The 15,305-nt window shown below is 56.6% G+C and overlaps 2 protein-coding genes across 4 annotated transcripts in view; one reads left to right on the top strand and one right to left on the bottom strand.

Moving 5' to 3' along the window:
• The window catches only part of MYO1D (myosin ID), a 160,335-nt gene extending 151,357 nt beyond the window's left edge, over nt 1-8,978 (top strand). For 2 of the 3 annotated variants that reach the window (XM_075774877.1, XM_075774876.1), the window contains one exon: nt 6,910-8,978. In XM_075774877.1, coding sequence (XP_075630992.1) covers nt 6,910-7,066 — 157 coding nt within the window. In that variant the 3' untranslated portion in view covers nt 7,067-8,978. The remainder of the gene's footprint in view (nt 1-6,909) is intronic. The other variant, XM_075774879.1, reaches the window with a different exon arrangement.
• Nucleotides 8,979-10,060: 1,082 nt separating this feature from the next.
• CDK5R1 (cyclin dependent kinase 5 regulatory subunit 1) overlaps nt 10,061-15,305 on the bottom strand; it is a 122,235-nt gene continuing 116,990 nt past the window's right edge. Inside the window, exon 2 of the mRNA XM_075775025.1 lies at nt 10,061-12,721. Within this exon, the coding sequence (XP_075631140.1) occupies nt 11,765-12,655 (891 nt within the window). The 5' untranslated portion in view covers nt 12,656-12,721 and the 3' untranslated portion in view covers nt 10,061-11,764. The remainder of the gene's footprint in view (nt 12,722-15,305) is intronic.

Here is a 15,305-nt window from a genome sequence, read left to right on the forward strand (position 1 = left end):
ATCCCTGTTGTGGCAGCTGCTGCCTTCCTAGGAAAGTGGCTTTTATGGGTCAGACCTAAATAAAAGGAACCGTCTCGGTGCCCCGGCCAGACGCCAGCAGAGCGGGGTATTAATAGCTGACTTTTTGCTTTTGCCTCGCTATGTGCCATTGGATATACGTAACGCTTTTCACTGGGAATATGCAGATATTAACAAATCTTGTTTCTCATTAAAAGGGCAAAAATAGAGTTGCTGACGCAACTCGCTAGCGTGATGTTGTAATATCTGGTACCGTACGGTTCCTCAAACCAAAGACGAGCGGCTCTGTGGTTTGCACTGGTAAATAGATGTCAGCATGAGCTGCAGAGAAAAAAAAAAAATGACACGTGGGCAAGTCTGAGCCAGAAAAGACTGAAAACCACTTTTTAAGTGGAGCGGTTGAGTTTTCAGTGGAACGACATGGGATTGCAGTTTGTAGCCTGGTCCTTCTCTTGCAAAAATTGATTTTGCAAAGCCACTTCTTCCAGTTTCTGGGGTGATTTGCCTGAACACAGAGCACAAGGTACAAAACTACATTAGAAATATGCCATAACCATTTGCTGGTTTTGAAGGCTGAAAAAAAAAAAATTCATGGTATCCAGTGTCACTTGACTGCTGATAATTTTGAAAAATCATAGAGTGAGCAAGGACCTGCCAGAGCCGTGTTTAACTCAGCTGACCTTTCTTGGCATTAAAATGCCTGGAGGACTTGTTCTGACCTTCGACTATGGAAATTTGCCTTTTGATCCTGACTTGAGATCTCCTTCATTCGTGTCTGACTTCTTTGTAGTTTCTCTTTGATCCATCTTCACATCTAATCTCGGCCAAGACCACCTGAGACAGAAGAGCTCTATGACACAAACAACCCTCCGTCTCTGAAAAACAAGTAACGGTTTGAGAAAACATCCTGTTTGTCTCGTGCTTTCGCTCTGCGACACCTCAGAGAGGGTTTCGCAAGGCAGATTTTGAAAACCCGTTGTGGTTTAGGATGTTGTCGTCTCCCTTCGGTGCGCGTGTGAGTAACGCAGCGCGTGCTGAACGAGCGGCACACTACCTACCACGCGTGTTCATCCCCCTGCTGACCCAGCTGCTCTTGAGTTGTGAGCAGAGAGGAGCGATCTGCATCCGAAAACGGGTGAATTCTCCTCGCCCTGGGCTTCTCGGCGGTGGTAACCAAAGCCGTGGGACGAAGAGAGCTGCCGGCTGCAGCGTCAGGGCTGCACTGAAAAGGGTCTGCTGCACGGAGGGGGATCTCCTTTGGCGCTGCTAATACAGTCCAGCAGCGCGAGGAGGCAAAGAGGACGTTAAATGATTTGCTCGGGTACACGGGATAGTAAATCATTGCTTTTAACCGCCCGTAGCTACGTGCGCGGGGGCGTTTTACTAAGAGCTGGATGGGAAACGGTGTTTTCTCCCTCTGATGGCGGAGCAAAGAAGGATGAAGTGTGCCAAGGAGTCGCAGGGGTGATGCTGTCAAAATCATCCGAGTCTTACTTAGGGAAATTTATGCTCCGAGTGTGTAAATCTCTTCTGGAAGTGGGACCCGGTGCTTTGAAGCTGCGCACACTTCAGATGTTACTGCCCCCCCGAGAGGCAGCGGGAGAGCGGAGAAGATGAAGCGTGGCAGAGCGCCGGCCGCCCGCGGGCTCTGAACACTTGCAGCAGGACGTCTCTCTCTCTCTCTCGCTCCCTGGAATGAAATATCCACCCAGGATTATTTACACGTGACGCCCTTCATGCCGTGGCTCCCCAGGGACGGCAGGGGATGCTTCTCCCGACACCGCGCTTTGCTCCTCGGGCGCCGCTGAGGGGTTACAGCCCGGCGACAGAACAGGCACACGAGGTTTCGGTGCAGGTTTCACACTTGTGCGTGCTGAGGAACTAGGCGGTTCTATTTTTGTCCCCGTTGAAGCTACTGCGGGGTTAATTTTCACAGCGAGAACTATAGCTTTTCCTTTCCGCCCAAAGATCCCCGGTATCATTGTCCTGCAAGTTGCAGAACCCCACGAGTGCTCAGAGGAGATATACCCCCCCGTCCCTCCCCTGCCGTACACCCCGCTGCGAAGGCAGCGTGCTTTAAACCCTCGTGCAGCAGACACTTATCTTTTCCAAAACTGACACCTGGCGTAACTCAGATACGTGAGTGTTTCGTACCTATGTTATATCCAACAGCATCTTAGACCCTGCTCGGTTTATCGCCCCTCTGTGCCAGCCAGCAGCCTGGGGCGATCCACCGCAGCGAGACTACACGCCGCCTGGAAAGCGATTGGGACCCACCTTGAAATTCTCTTGTTACCGTTTGTCTCTTTGGCTGGTGTTGGGAAGCAGAACCTTGAAAGCTGCCTTTTTTTTTTAGGCCTCTCTAGTTTCTTTCTCCGCTTCTTACGTATTTTCTTCATGCAGAATATAGCTGCTGCTTTTTTGGTTTCTCTTTTTACAGTCTCCCTTCATCTTTGAGCCTTGTTTGTTGGGGTTTTTTTCATTGCTGAACCCCCTCAAAGGCTGCAGCCTGTATCCAGATGAGACTGCAGCTCTGACTTATATAAGGTGTTAATTTTTTTTCAGTATCCTCCATCCTGCTCCTAATCCTTCCTAACATCTTGTTTGCAGCTGCATGCTCGCTTGACATCTTACCCAAGTACTCCACAGTGATGCCTGCCTTTCCGGAAAGATGCCTCGATCTAAACTCTAGAAGAGATTCGATCGCTTAAAAAAGATCCCCTCGGGAATACATCCCATTCGGTTTATTACTGCCGAGCCCTCGTTTCACGCTGCGTTGCGTGCTTAGCCTCATTTAAATCCCTCTGGTTTGTTGTCGTGAACATCAGGCACTTATTGTACTTGCCATCTTCTACCCAAAGTTCGCTTCCTAAAAAGAAACTTATTTCCTGCTCCGCGATGGCGTTAGCTGTGCCCCTAGGCAGGCAGCACCTCATTGAAACACCCTGGAAAATCCGTATAAACTGCCCGTTCCTCCGTCTCCCCGCCCTGTGGGCGATGGAGCTGCATCCCCGGAGCGCCCGGGCCGCAGTCGGGTACCGCCGTCCCTGGGCATGTCCCGGCTCTCTGCCGCCCGCGGCGCTTCCTGACGGAGCTCACGGCTACAAGTGGAGAGGACTCATCGACGAGTGCTTTGCTGTGTTCTCATGCCTGTTCCGGCTCCGTGCGAGGCGTCCCACGTCACCTGTGTTTGCCCTTAAGCATCTCGTATGTTTAACGTTTCTTTAACAATACATTTATTTAACTTTCTAGTCTTCCACCGCCGTCTCCACCGAAACCACCTCTGATCTTTCTCCACTCTTTCCCCTTCACCGTTTCGCTCCCCACCGCTCCCTGGCGACGTAGATGCGTTTGTATTATCAACAGCGCTGACAGATGTCCGCGGCCATTTATGCGCTACTTGGCTTGTGTTTTCCCTGAGGTCCCGGATTAAACGCTCAGTCAAAACTCTTGTGTTTCACGGGCCGGCACTCTCCTTCCACCTGGAGTCATCTCTTCTCTGCTGGTTTCCCTTTTGCCGGCGTTTACCCCGCGTGTCCGACCAGTATATCTAACGATGCTCTCGCTCCGGGACGCGGTTCTCCCGTACGCGTAGGCGCTCTCCGTGCGATGCCGGCGGTGCTTCGCACACGCGCCTGCTCGCGCCCGCAGCCGTCGCCTCGGCTGTTTGCCGTTAACTCCTCTAGGTGAGCGGAGGGAGCCGATCGAGGCAGTTTGTGTGCTGTGATGGTCTGGAGCAGCTGGAGGAAGAGAAGTCACCCGGTCCTGCAGACCTTCGCTGAGCCATGAAAGCCAAAGAGCAAAGAGAAGCTCCTGCCCGCACGACCAGCTGAGATCAGCGGCCGTGGCGTGTCCCGCCGAGATGTCGAGAGAGGCCGTTTCCACCCAAAAATATTGTTTGCAGTTCTATAAAAAGACCTGTGTTTTCAGAAAACACCAACCCTTTGGTGTTATACACAGAAATTATTATCATGTGGTTTATTATATACAGAAATTATCCTGTGGTTCCCTGGCAGGACCGGAGCAGCGCTGGGGTTGATCCTGACCTTCCCCGAATTCTCCCTTTTTTCCTTTACGCTTTTCCAGGCAGTTTCACACCTGGGGGCTGGGGGCTGGGATTTCTTCCCCGGCAGAGTCTCAGCCGGCGCTCGCATCTCGCCTTCTCTTCTAATGGAATCGTTGTTAAAAATAAGTAATTTTATTTCCCAGAAGATGCCCAGCGGCAGCATCCGTCGTTTTGTCCTAATTGCCTTCCGTCGGTGGGCAGGTCACAGCGGGGCTTGGTAAAGAAGAGCAAAGTACCGTGGTGGGACAGGATTTTGCAGTGAAAATTCAGTTTTTAGCCCAAATTCGAGTGGAAGTGGGACTTGTCTCTGCTTTTGCTGTCACCGGGGTCTTGCTCGGGGTCTTGCAGACCACCAGTGATCCCCACAAGGTATCTTCACTGCGTGATGCCCTTGTCTATGAAGGACTTTGTTGGATATCCAGGGTTGCACTGGACCGTCTCCATCCCGGACTCTTCCTTTGGGATCTCAGTTCCGCAGGAACATGGGGAAGCATCTCCCCAGCTGTGCTACTTGGTAAAACCTCGTTGGAGCAGTGTGATTTGGAAGGTCTTTTAGTGTGGTTTATTGCCTGATGCAGGCAGCTGATCTCTCCCTCTTTTGGTCAACGAATAAACCATCTTACCCCAGGGCAAGCCAGCAGCTGTCATCTCCCCTTTTTGCCGTTGCACCAACAAATGTGATGCTGATGGGCTGGAAACCAGACTGACGTTTCCTCCAACCTCTTCCTTGTTGGCGATTGACCAGGCAGAGGAGCGGCATCCAAGAGACTCGAGGTCCCAGCATGGCAGGCTGCCTGTGGAGCTGGTGACGGGGTTCGGCGTCGCGTCACCCAGCGGGGAAAGCCAAGGATGGGGTTTGTAATCCCCGTGCGGACTTGCAAAGAGGGTGGTGGGGGGGGGGGATTCTTCTTTGGATGCCATTCAAGAGCTGTCCTGCTCCCCCAGCAAAAGGTTTTGAGGCTGAAACCTCTTTTCACACGAAGGAAAGCAACACGTGATCCAGAATACTGTCATGGTGGGCTCTGGAAAAATGTGGTGGCGGAAGCGAAGCCCTTATCGAGTGGAAATGTTCTGCGGGGTGAAGATCAGAGCATCTTCTCCAGAGCCCACTATTGCAGGACAACGTTAGCTTCACCTGGATGTGTGTGTTTAGTTGATTCTCCTCATTCCAGCAGGAGCTGGGACCTAGAGACACTGAGATTCTTGCCGAAGGTCCCACAGCCCAAAATACATCAAGGACCTTCTGATTTTGACACCTAGCTCCTGCTTGTGGTCAAAATTCAGGTTAATGACATTCCTCTCCCCCGGTTTGGGCTGCTTATGTCAACAGAGTTGGACTCTTCACAGCGCCAGACCCTCTCTCTTCTTACCCGTAATTTGCTGAGGGCAGTGGGAGAGGAGAAGACAAGTCGTTAGCACGTACCCTTGGTGCAGACGCTTGATGCTAAACCTGCTCTCCAAGCACATGATGGCAGGAATCTCCGAGAGGCTCCTTTGCGTATGCGGCTCTGCTAAGACACGGTAAAAATAGCAAACTAAGCAGGGATTTTAGCCTCACCTCACTGAGGCAAGAGGAAATAAGAATTAAATACCTGGGACAACGTGAGGGCTTTGCGTGCTGCTGCCCTGCCGGTACCCGTCCAACCGACCATTCGTGTGGACGCCCTGAACGTCTTAATTATTTGGAAGCAGCGTAAAAATGTGGTTTACGGGCTGTGACGTGCCTTGAACAGTCTTGACGAAGGGAAAATGAAATGAAGCCTGCGCCGCGTGAAGGGCTCGCGCTGTGTCAGGGAAAATACTGTAACGGCTCGAGGAAGACAAGACCTGAGTGTATTCAGAGCATCGGGGCGGGGGGGGTGGAGTTGATGCCACTGAGTCTTTAAACCACTCCGTATTATACTGAAAAATGCTGGAAATTCAGGAATTTGAAGTGCGGGGGAAGTCGCAGGAGAGATTTCCCAGAGGCCAAGTCCCTGGATGTCTCTTCCCGCTGCTTACGGTACAAAGTTATTTGGGGTGACGAATAGCGGCTTTTATGGCCTTTGGCGAAGGGGAGGCGTCCTTGCCGGCCATCCCTGACCTTGGCCGGAGCGGAGGTGGACAGCCATCTGGCCGTGCTGTCCTGGTGTCCCCCACCGGCAGTGACCCCAAAACGGCCAAGGGAGAACCCGGTTCGGTGGCAGAAACTCCTGATCCCACTCGTGAGAGTCATTTTTAGCACCAAAGCTGGGTGAAAGGGTTAAAAAGTTTTCATCCCGTGCCCAGCCTGCCGCTGCCTCCGTTCAGGGCGCTCCGACCCCGGGAGGCTGCACAGCCTGTCCGTCCGTCCGTCCGTCCGTCTGCCTGGAGAGGGAATGAAAACACCCCCCCACCCTACCTGTGAGTCTTTTAGCTGTTTCATGCCGTACTTTTAATCTCTGAGCCCAGAACAAGGGATGTCGTCGGCACTATTCTAATTAGAGAGACGGGCGCGATTCCTCACAAGGTCATCGGGCGAGCGGGTGGCCGAGCTGGCCGCAGACCCCGGCTCTTTTCCAACCTGGCCTTCGCTTTGCCCGTGAAGCGATATCCCCCCATCCCCTGATCCCGATGCCAAAGTCTCCGGGTGCCCCTTTCCCTGCGTGGGAGACCTTCCGTGTGGGAGCAGGGCTCAACCGAGCCCGAAAGCTGGGCTTAGAGCTGGGGCTTGGCTTAACGCAGCGTTCTCGGGTCATCCTGACCCGAAAACACCTTTCCCCGCCTTGCGCCAAGGTCTGAGCAACGCTGCCGAGCGCGTCCCATCCCTCCTGCCTGACTCTTCTTTTCCCTTTTGCCTTTTGCAGTGAGAAACGCGCTCTGCAAGTCAGCGTCACCAACCCGGTCCAGTGCAGCCTGCACGGGCGGAAATGCACCGTCTCCGTGGAAACCAAGATTAACCAATCCCAACCGGATTTCACCAAGCATCGTTCCGGTTTCGTCCTCTGCGTGCCAGGGAATTAGCATCACCCCCACCCCTCCGCTTGGCGCAGCGAGCCCGGAGAGCGAGAGAGCGGAGGCGAGACGGACCGGGGCTTTGATCGTCCTCCCTCTGCCTTGGACTTTTCCAGGGGGGTGATTTAGAGCTGCTCGGCTGTGACGTGGTCATGCGCCTAGAAAGATCTCTAAAGCTAGAGATTTAGCAAACCCAGATTCAGGAGAGGGTTTTACTACCACATGCAACGAAGGCTTAAAATAGCCGGTGACCTGTATCCATCTTACAAACCAGGCCAGAATATCAGGAAAGTGCTTCTGAATTAGTCCCAAAAAAAAGCATTTATAGGTACTTCCACCCTTTCCTCCCATTCCCACATTGATTTTTTTTTTTTTAACCCCTCTCCGCTATTCCCTTCCGTGTTTCTTTTTTTTTTTTGTGGCTCATTTTTGCAATATTACGCAACCTCCACCGGAGGAACCAAAGATACCCGGCTCAGGGAGTCTGGTTCCGTAAGACCAAATCCCGATGGAACCGGAGCCGGGTTTGGAGAGGAGGGCTGGCTTCCCACGCCGCGGAGACACACTCCGCGCTCTTCCAGCCCGGCCGGCACGCACAGGGTTGGGATGGTACATGGACACGCACCTCGACTTACTGCTTTCCTGCCTGGAGTTCATCAACCCACCACGCACCTTGGCTGGCGACGGCTCCACCAGCAGAAAGGAGAGTGGGAGTCACAGTGCAGAGGGTTTATTTTTTTTAATCCTGCATTGCTTTTGCCTTAATTACCCTCTCCGGTGACCTAAAAAAACCGGTGGGTTCCCATTTGATCCAAATGGTCTCGCTGAATTTTTTTTTTTTTTTTATATGATCCACGTGGTAGTCCCAGCGATGAGGTTCGGGGACCCGCTGCCGGTGGGTTACTCTAGAAACACGTGGAGCTTGGGGAGCGAGGCCGCGGCTCCCTTGCTTTGCACTATTTAACACTAACTCCGAGCACGGCCGGCCGCGCCGGGAGAGGGCCAGCAGCACAAACCCAACCGTAGCCATCCAGGCCGGTCCCTTCGAAGCCTTTTCCCGGGTCATCCCGCCCGCGGGGGTTGGCTCTTGGGGCGTTGCGCTTGGCGTGGCTGGTGGCATCACGTTTCTCACGGCCCGGCGCCCGCGGCTGCCCGGCTCAGATAACCTTCAGCGTGGTGTTTACGGGAGGGTGGTATATACCAACGAGCTTTTTGTTTCCCCTGCGGATCGGGCTGCTGCTGCTGCTGCGGTTTTCCTGAGCGGAGGAGGCCGAGTGCCGTTGCGGGGCTGGTGGGATTACGTGTCCTGAGTCCTGGCACTGCTGGTCAGGTCAGGATTTCCAGCCCCTTGGATGCGGCGGCGGGGCCGGGGCAGGGGGGGGGTGTCTGCGGGTGACCCCCACCTCGGGGACGGGCACACGGGGAGCACGACCTCAGTTGAGCATTTTGGGAATCGCAAAGCCTGGAAGAGGCTCTTCACCTAACGACCCGTTAACGAAAGGCTCCCCAAAGCCACGGCCGTGGACACGGGGAGCAGGGCCAGGTCGCTGCAGCGGTCATAGCCCACCACCGAGACCCGGGGTGAGGGGGTACCCCCGGCTCCAGCTCCGGGCTGAGGCGGGACGAGCTGCATCCCTCCCGTGCTCTCTGCCGGGGAGGCCCCACGCCACGTTCCTCCCGCTCCCGTGGTCCCCGGCCTCGGCCCAGCCCCGCCAGCACCCCGGCGTCGCAGCCCGGCCCCGTGGCTCCGGGATGCCCGGTGGGCTCCTGCGCCGGAGAGCTCTGGCATCAGCTCTGCCCCGAGTCCTCGGGAAGAAACTCTTCCGAACGCTGGCAAACGCCCCTCGCCCACCGCTGGGGCCATCGGGAGCCCGGAGGTGACGTCCCACCCCCCGCGACAGCCCCTGACCTTGCCGAGCGCGTGCGGCCGGGCGGCTTGGGACCACCGAAGACCCTCCACCTCCTCGTTTAATCCCAGCGCCCGCTGCTCGGGAGGAGCGAAGCCAACGCCGAAGCCATGGGACGCCCCAGCTCCTGTTTGAAGCTCCGGAAGGGAAGAAAAAAACCAAAAAACCAAAAAAGTCCCCGTGGTTGCTGTGCCTTTCCAGTTGCACTTCTCGCTTTTTATAGCCGCTAGTCCAAACGTCTCCCCGCGCCCTCCCAGTAACACTAACCCGTAGGCAAGGTAGAGGCAGGAGTTTTAATCAGCACTTTTATACACTATCCCTCCAACGAAATGGTTGTAGCGAATCATGATGGACGGCAAGAAATCGCAGGTTTAGGAAATTTCTAATACTGAGATGGCAATATTGTATGTGATGAAATGTGTCTTTATAAAATATATTATCTGTTCCTGCTCTGGTTTTATATATATATATATATATAAAAAAAAATATATAAAATATATATATATTCCTGGGTTTTTTTCCCATAAATTAACTATTTCTAAATTGAATTTTGATTTTCAGCCTGGGGCGTTAATGCAATGAACCCTTCTTTTTTTTTTTTTTTTTTTTTAAATTGCTGATATTTTAATGTGTAAAAGAGCAGAAAAAAAAAAAACCAACCAAACCTACTATAATGGACCTGGGTTTTTGTTTACATAATTCACTGTAATAAATAAATAAAATAAAATTTAAAAAAAAAAAAAAACCAAACCAATTAGTTGCATCCCGCTACGGCGGTTCCAGTTTCTGACCGGCACGGCGGCTCGGGGCAGATGATGCTCACGATGTACGGCTGGAAAGTGGCGTTTTGGCGTCCCGATAACCCAACGGTTCACCTCTCGCGTGCCGGGGACGCTGCTGCTCCTCCTCGCCCTGCGACGCTCTCCCAGCGCCTCCGCCAGCCCCCAGCGAAGGGGTGACCCCCCGGCGCCGGTAACGCGATTAAACCCGGCGGCTGCGTTAAACCCCTCGTTCGTCAAAGCAAATCCAATTGCCCAGCGCCGCGCCGGGGGTGTCGGAGGTGCGGGATTGCAGAAACGACTCCGCCACGAACCGCTGCCGTGTAATGGATGGTCAGTGCATTTTTATTTAATCAGCACAGTACAAAAATAAATAAAAATAAGGGGAGGGGATTAAATTACAGGCACACTGAGCCCCATGACACAGTCGGTCAGGTTATAAACCACACATACTTACAAACACACTATACACACACATACAAAATGAGACAAATATAAATTAATAAGTAACAATACCCACCAATTTGGTCAACAAAGATCTACAGAAGAGATTGCACTAAAAAAACGTACGTACACATGTATCATTAGCAGGGTCCAATGTACAGCAATGAAGAGCTTCAAGTGAAAAATAAAATAAGAAAAATAAATGGCACGTTATTTCTCCCTCTCGTCTGCAAGTTTAACGCCCGATGGACCAGAACTAAACTAGAACTGTGCACACGGAGAAAAAGAAAGTTAAAAAACCAAAATAACTTATCAGTCCCCAGGCCTGATAAGGGAATACCAGCTCAAGACTGCGGTATCGGGGTGGTGTCGGGTCTTTGTGCATGGGTGTAATTTTTACAGCCATCTCTCGTTAAGGTTTTTTTTTTTCTTTTGATTATTATTTTTTTTCTGTGTTTTTTCCTTTTTTTTTTTTGAAGACACAAAATGCTCCTGTTTGCATGCGCAATACCACTGTAAAAGCAACAATGAAAGAATAAAGAAGGGTTTTTCTTTTTTTTTTTCCCCCCCCATAGGTTAGTAGTTTGTTTTTTGTTTTGTTTTTTTCGTTTTTTGTTCTAAAAGTATTCATATAGCAGCATGTAGATTCTTTCCTTGCTTGCACACTCAAGTAGATCCTTTACACAATACTCATGATCAGTGCACGATGGGAACAAGACATTTCACATTGATGTCATGATACAGTAGCGGTTATTCCCCTTAACCCAGACCCGCTCGGGAAATTCGAGTCTCTTCAAAGAAAATAAATAAAAGGGGAGGGAGGAGGCGGTCGGGGGGGGGGGGGGGGGGCCGGGGGTCCCCGGGCCGGGCCGCGTCTCTGTCCTGTCCCCGGCCGCTCCGGCGCCGGTAAGTCACGATCGGCCCCGCTCAGCCGCCTCCGGTGAAGCCTTTAGAGCAAATTTCTTTTTTTTTTTTTTTTTCTTCCTTTTTTTCGTTTTGTTTCGGTTGTTTTTCCTTCTTCCCCCCCCACCCCCCCCCACCCCCCCACCCCAACCTGGTCTTTGTCTCGGGGATGCGGTGACCGGTCCCGCACCCGGAGCTGCAGCCGCAGGAGCCGGGGCCGCCCCCGCCGCCAGCCCGCGGAGCCCCCGCTCCGTTCCGCTGCCCCAGCCGCGGGGGGCGGGAGGGGGGGGGGGGTTCGGTTGGGGGGGGTCCCGCTCTGCCCCCCTCCTCCACGATTTGCTGAGATCAATCCGGTGGCGGAGCCGCAGCATCCGCGGGATGGGGAGGGGGCGACGGCTGGAAACCGGCGGCCCGGGGAGGGGGGAACCGGGGGGGGGGGGGGGGTCTGCGCTGCGGTCCGGCGGCGGACGAGACACCCCCACACCCCACCCCCCCCTTCCTCCCATCCCCCGTCCCCCTCCGCCCAGGGCCGGAGCCGGCGGCAGCTCCCGCCTTTCCCCGCCTGGAAAAAGCCCCCGGGAAGCGGCTCGGAGCCGGGCCGGGGCGAGCGAAGCGTGTCCGGGCGGGACCGGCAGCATCCCCCGGTACCCGGCGGGGGGCGGGCGGGCGGGAGCTCACCGGTCGAGGCCGATGAGCAGCCGACCCTTCTCCTCGGCGCCGCTTTCCTTCTTGAGGTCGGCGAAGACCTGGGTGAAGTAGTGCGGGTCGGCGTTGACCTGCAGCATCTTGGGGCTCATGAGGTCGATGATGGAGAGGCAGCGGTCCCAGAAGGCCTCCTTACAGCTCTCCACCAGGAAGGGCTTGAGCGGGTAGGAGATCTCGTTGCCCATGTAGGAGTAGGAGAGGTACAGGCAGGTGAGCAGCACTGCCTGCAGTTCGTGGTCGCTGGCCACCTCGGCCGAGATGACATCCCGGCAGAGCATGTAGAGGAAGACCACGTTGGCCGGCGTGATGAAGCCCTGGTCCTGCCAGCCCTGCAGCAGCAGCGAGCGGTCCACGGAGCGCAGCCAGAGCACGGGGTCGGTGGGCGAGAGGTGCTTCAGCCGGTAGCAGCGGCGGCAGAGGAACTCGCCCAGGCAGCGCAGCAGCTCGCTGGTGGACGCCTGCACCACGACCCGGCGCGGGGTAGCGGCGGCGGCGGCGGGCGCGGCCGGCGGCGCCTTCTGCGCCGAGGCGAGGGCGGCGGCGGCGGCGGGGGGCGGCGGGGGGGCGAAGGTGGCGAGGTTGGCGCAGGAGAGCGACTTCTTCAGGTTCTCGTTGTTGAGGTGGGTCACGTTGCTCTGGTAGCCGCCGTTGGGCTGCACCTTCTTGGAGCTCTTCTTCTTGGCGGAGACGGCGGCGATGCGCTTCCAGGGCAGCACCGAGATCAGCGAGTGCCGCTTCAGGCCCTTCTCCTTCGCGTTCTTGCTGTTCTGCACCGCCGTGTAGTGCCCCACCGTGGCCGCCCCCTCCTCGAACAGCGGGGCCTTCCGGTAGCTCGGCGACAGCGACAGCACCGTGCCCATGGCGCCGGCCGACCGGCGGGCCCCGCCGCCCGCCCCGGCCCCCGGCCCCCGGCGCGGCCCCCCGCGCTCGCTGCCCCGCTCCGCCGCCGCCGCCGCCGCCGCCGCTCAGCGCCGCGCCTCGCCCCGCCCCGCCGCCGCGCGCGCTCCCGGCGGCGCAGTGCGCGCGCCCGCCGCCGCCCCGCCCCGCGCCGCCACGTGCGCCCGCCGCGCCGGCGGGAAAGGGGCGGGGCGGAACCGCCTCCCCCGCCCCTAGGCCACGCCCCCCTCCGCTGACCCCGCCCCCCGTGCGGCCCCGGTCCCGCGAAACGGCCCCGGCGGGACGCGCTGCCCCGCGATCGCGGTCCCCGGGCGGGGGGGGGGGGGGGGGCGGCACCGGGCCGGGAGGAGCCACCCGCGGTGCCGCCGGCTCGGGCACGGCGCGGGGTGAACGCACCGAGCTCTCGGCCAGGGGCCGGGGGAATTAAAAAATGGCAAACCCAAAGCAAAGCAGGTCAAAACCAAGCACTGGGGAACCCCCCCCCTCCGCCCGGCCCCCGGCCAGCCCCCGCTTCCCTCTGCCGGGTGCCCCCCCACCCACCCCCGGGGCCGGGCCCGGCGCTCGCCCCGAAGGGGCCCGACACGGAATTTTAACGGGTTTTGAGCAAAACGCCACCAGGCCCCGCGTGCCCACGGGAGGCCGAGCGGCAGCGCCCGCAGCACCGGGCCCCAGGCGGCCCCACGGGCACCACGCTGCCGGGCAAAGCCGCCACGGCCGCTCCCCCCCCCCCCCCCCCCCAGGCCCGGCTTAGGGGCCCCCCCTTCCCGCAGCAGCAGCCGCCGGAGCCCCGCCGGGCTTTGCGCAACCTGGAGCGACACTCAGAGGCGGCTCCGCCGCGGCACAGACCGCACCGGCGTCGCCTCCTCCCCCCGAGTGACGCTGCTGGAGATGACACAGGGTCTCATCCTGACACTGCGCTAATCAGGGTTTGGCTAATGACTTCCACTGAGCTCATTTACACCCCCCCCCGCAGCCACCACCGCTACAGCCGCGGCCGCCCGTCCCCTTCCCACCACGCAGAACTCTTCCAAAACCCCCAAAATCTCCCCGTTTCCTCCAGACGCAACCGCCCCCCTCGCAGCGCCCCGGGGCCGGCACCTGCCCAGGAAGGGGGGGACACACACACGCTGCAAAGGGTTGTCCCCAAAATTGCTGTCCCCAGTCGGTGCCACACGGGCACTTCGGCAGGCACCCGCCAAACTCGGGGTTTAAAGCACAGCGAACGTAAGGAAGAAACTCTCACGTTGGGTCAAAGCTCTGCTGAAGCTGCTGCTTCTAACGGGGCTGGGGCCAGGCACGGCCAGGTACTCACGGCCGCGCAGGTTCAGGCTGAAGACGCGTAGCAAAAATCACGGGAGAGTTTCCGATACGTCTTTTGTCTTCCCCCCCCCACCCCCATCCCACGCCTGAGCAATTTTCTCAGCACCTTGAGCTGGACGAGGGCAGCCTGCGCTGCGAAGCCGACGTGGGGCGCAGCAGTTTGAAACGAGGAGCAAGAGCAGCTCCCCGAGGCAGCTCAGGCCCGCGGCCCGGACGCCGTGAGGACAGACCTGCCCCAAAGCACCCGAGAATCCCCTTGTCCTTCCACGGGCCTCCAACCCAGCGTGGGAGCTGGCGCTTGAAGGGATGGTGAAAGGTCTCCTCTTCGTCCATCCTCTTCACAAACAGCTTTACGGGCTTTTCTGCATACGATCCGAAAGGGACCGCGCGAGTCCAGCCCGAGCGGCACCGCTGTTACCAAGAAATCCCTTTGTCCATTAAAAATATTACACGGACCCAGGCGGCGTGAAACTCGTCTTTGTGCAAAAGCCTGCTTTTTAAGTTAAGCCTTTTTGAAGTTTAAGCCAAAAGGGTTTAACAAGAAGCCCTACCATTTGAGACGGTTTTGGCCCTAATTTTAATACACTTGGAGGTGGAAGGCAGGCGCTCAGACGCCTCGGAAAATCCCGGCTTTCCGCAGGCGGTTTGACTGACTAACGTGCAATTAAACCTCCTTGATCCGGCGTCACCAGGGACCTGCTGCATCGCCCTCGCTCCAGGTCGGATCTGCCCGGCCTCCGGCACAGGGGTTTGGCTGCTCCCCCCATCGTCACCCATTCTGTCCCCATTGAGGGGTGACAGCCGGAGCTGGACACCGTTCTGGAGGACACACAGGACTTCACGGCCGTCTCCACCCTTCTCCACCTCAGCACCTCACGTGTGACCGTCGCCGCTGCGCACACAGGCTCCAGCTCTGCTGCCATCAATGAATTTCCCCTCATTCACCTTCGGTTAGCAACCTAAATCAGCAAATCACTCCACGGCTAAGCGTCCCCGGGGAAAACACCACTCAAGTGGCAGAACTGTGAACTGGCCAGAGCTGCTTTTGGGAAATATCTTAATAGGTTTTTCAAACTATAAATAGCTCTTAAGAAAACTAGACACACAGTTCCCCTGCCCTCCCAACCACGCGCAAGAGCAGGAGTTAAGTCCTTCACATTTTTCTGCCGACAAGGCCAGGTTTCTTCCCAAGGGCCCTGCACCACCTCGGCCAGCGGTGTCTGAGATGCACGACTCTCGGAGGTGAAAATTAAAGACGTTCTATCAGTTCAATTATGACTTAAAACTCCTCTC

The sequence above is a fragment of the Balearica regulorum genome, chromosome 24 (assembly GCF_011004875.1).
Source record: "Balearica regulorum gibbericeps isolate bBalReg1 chromosome 24, bBalReg1.pri, whole genome shotgun sequence".
Classification (NCBI taxonomy): domain Eukaryota; kingdom Metazoa; phylum Chordata; class Aves; order Gruiformes; family Gruidae; genus Balearica; species Balearica regulorum.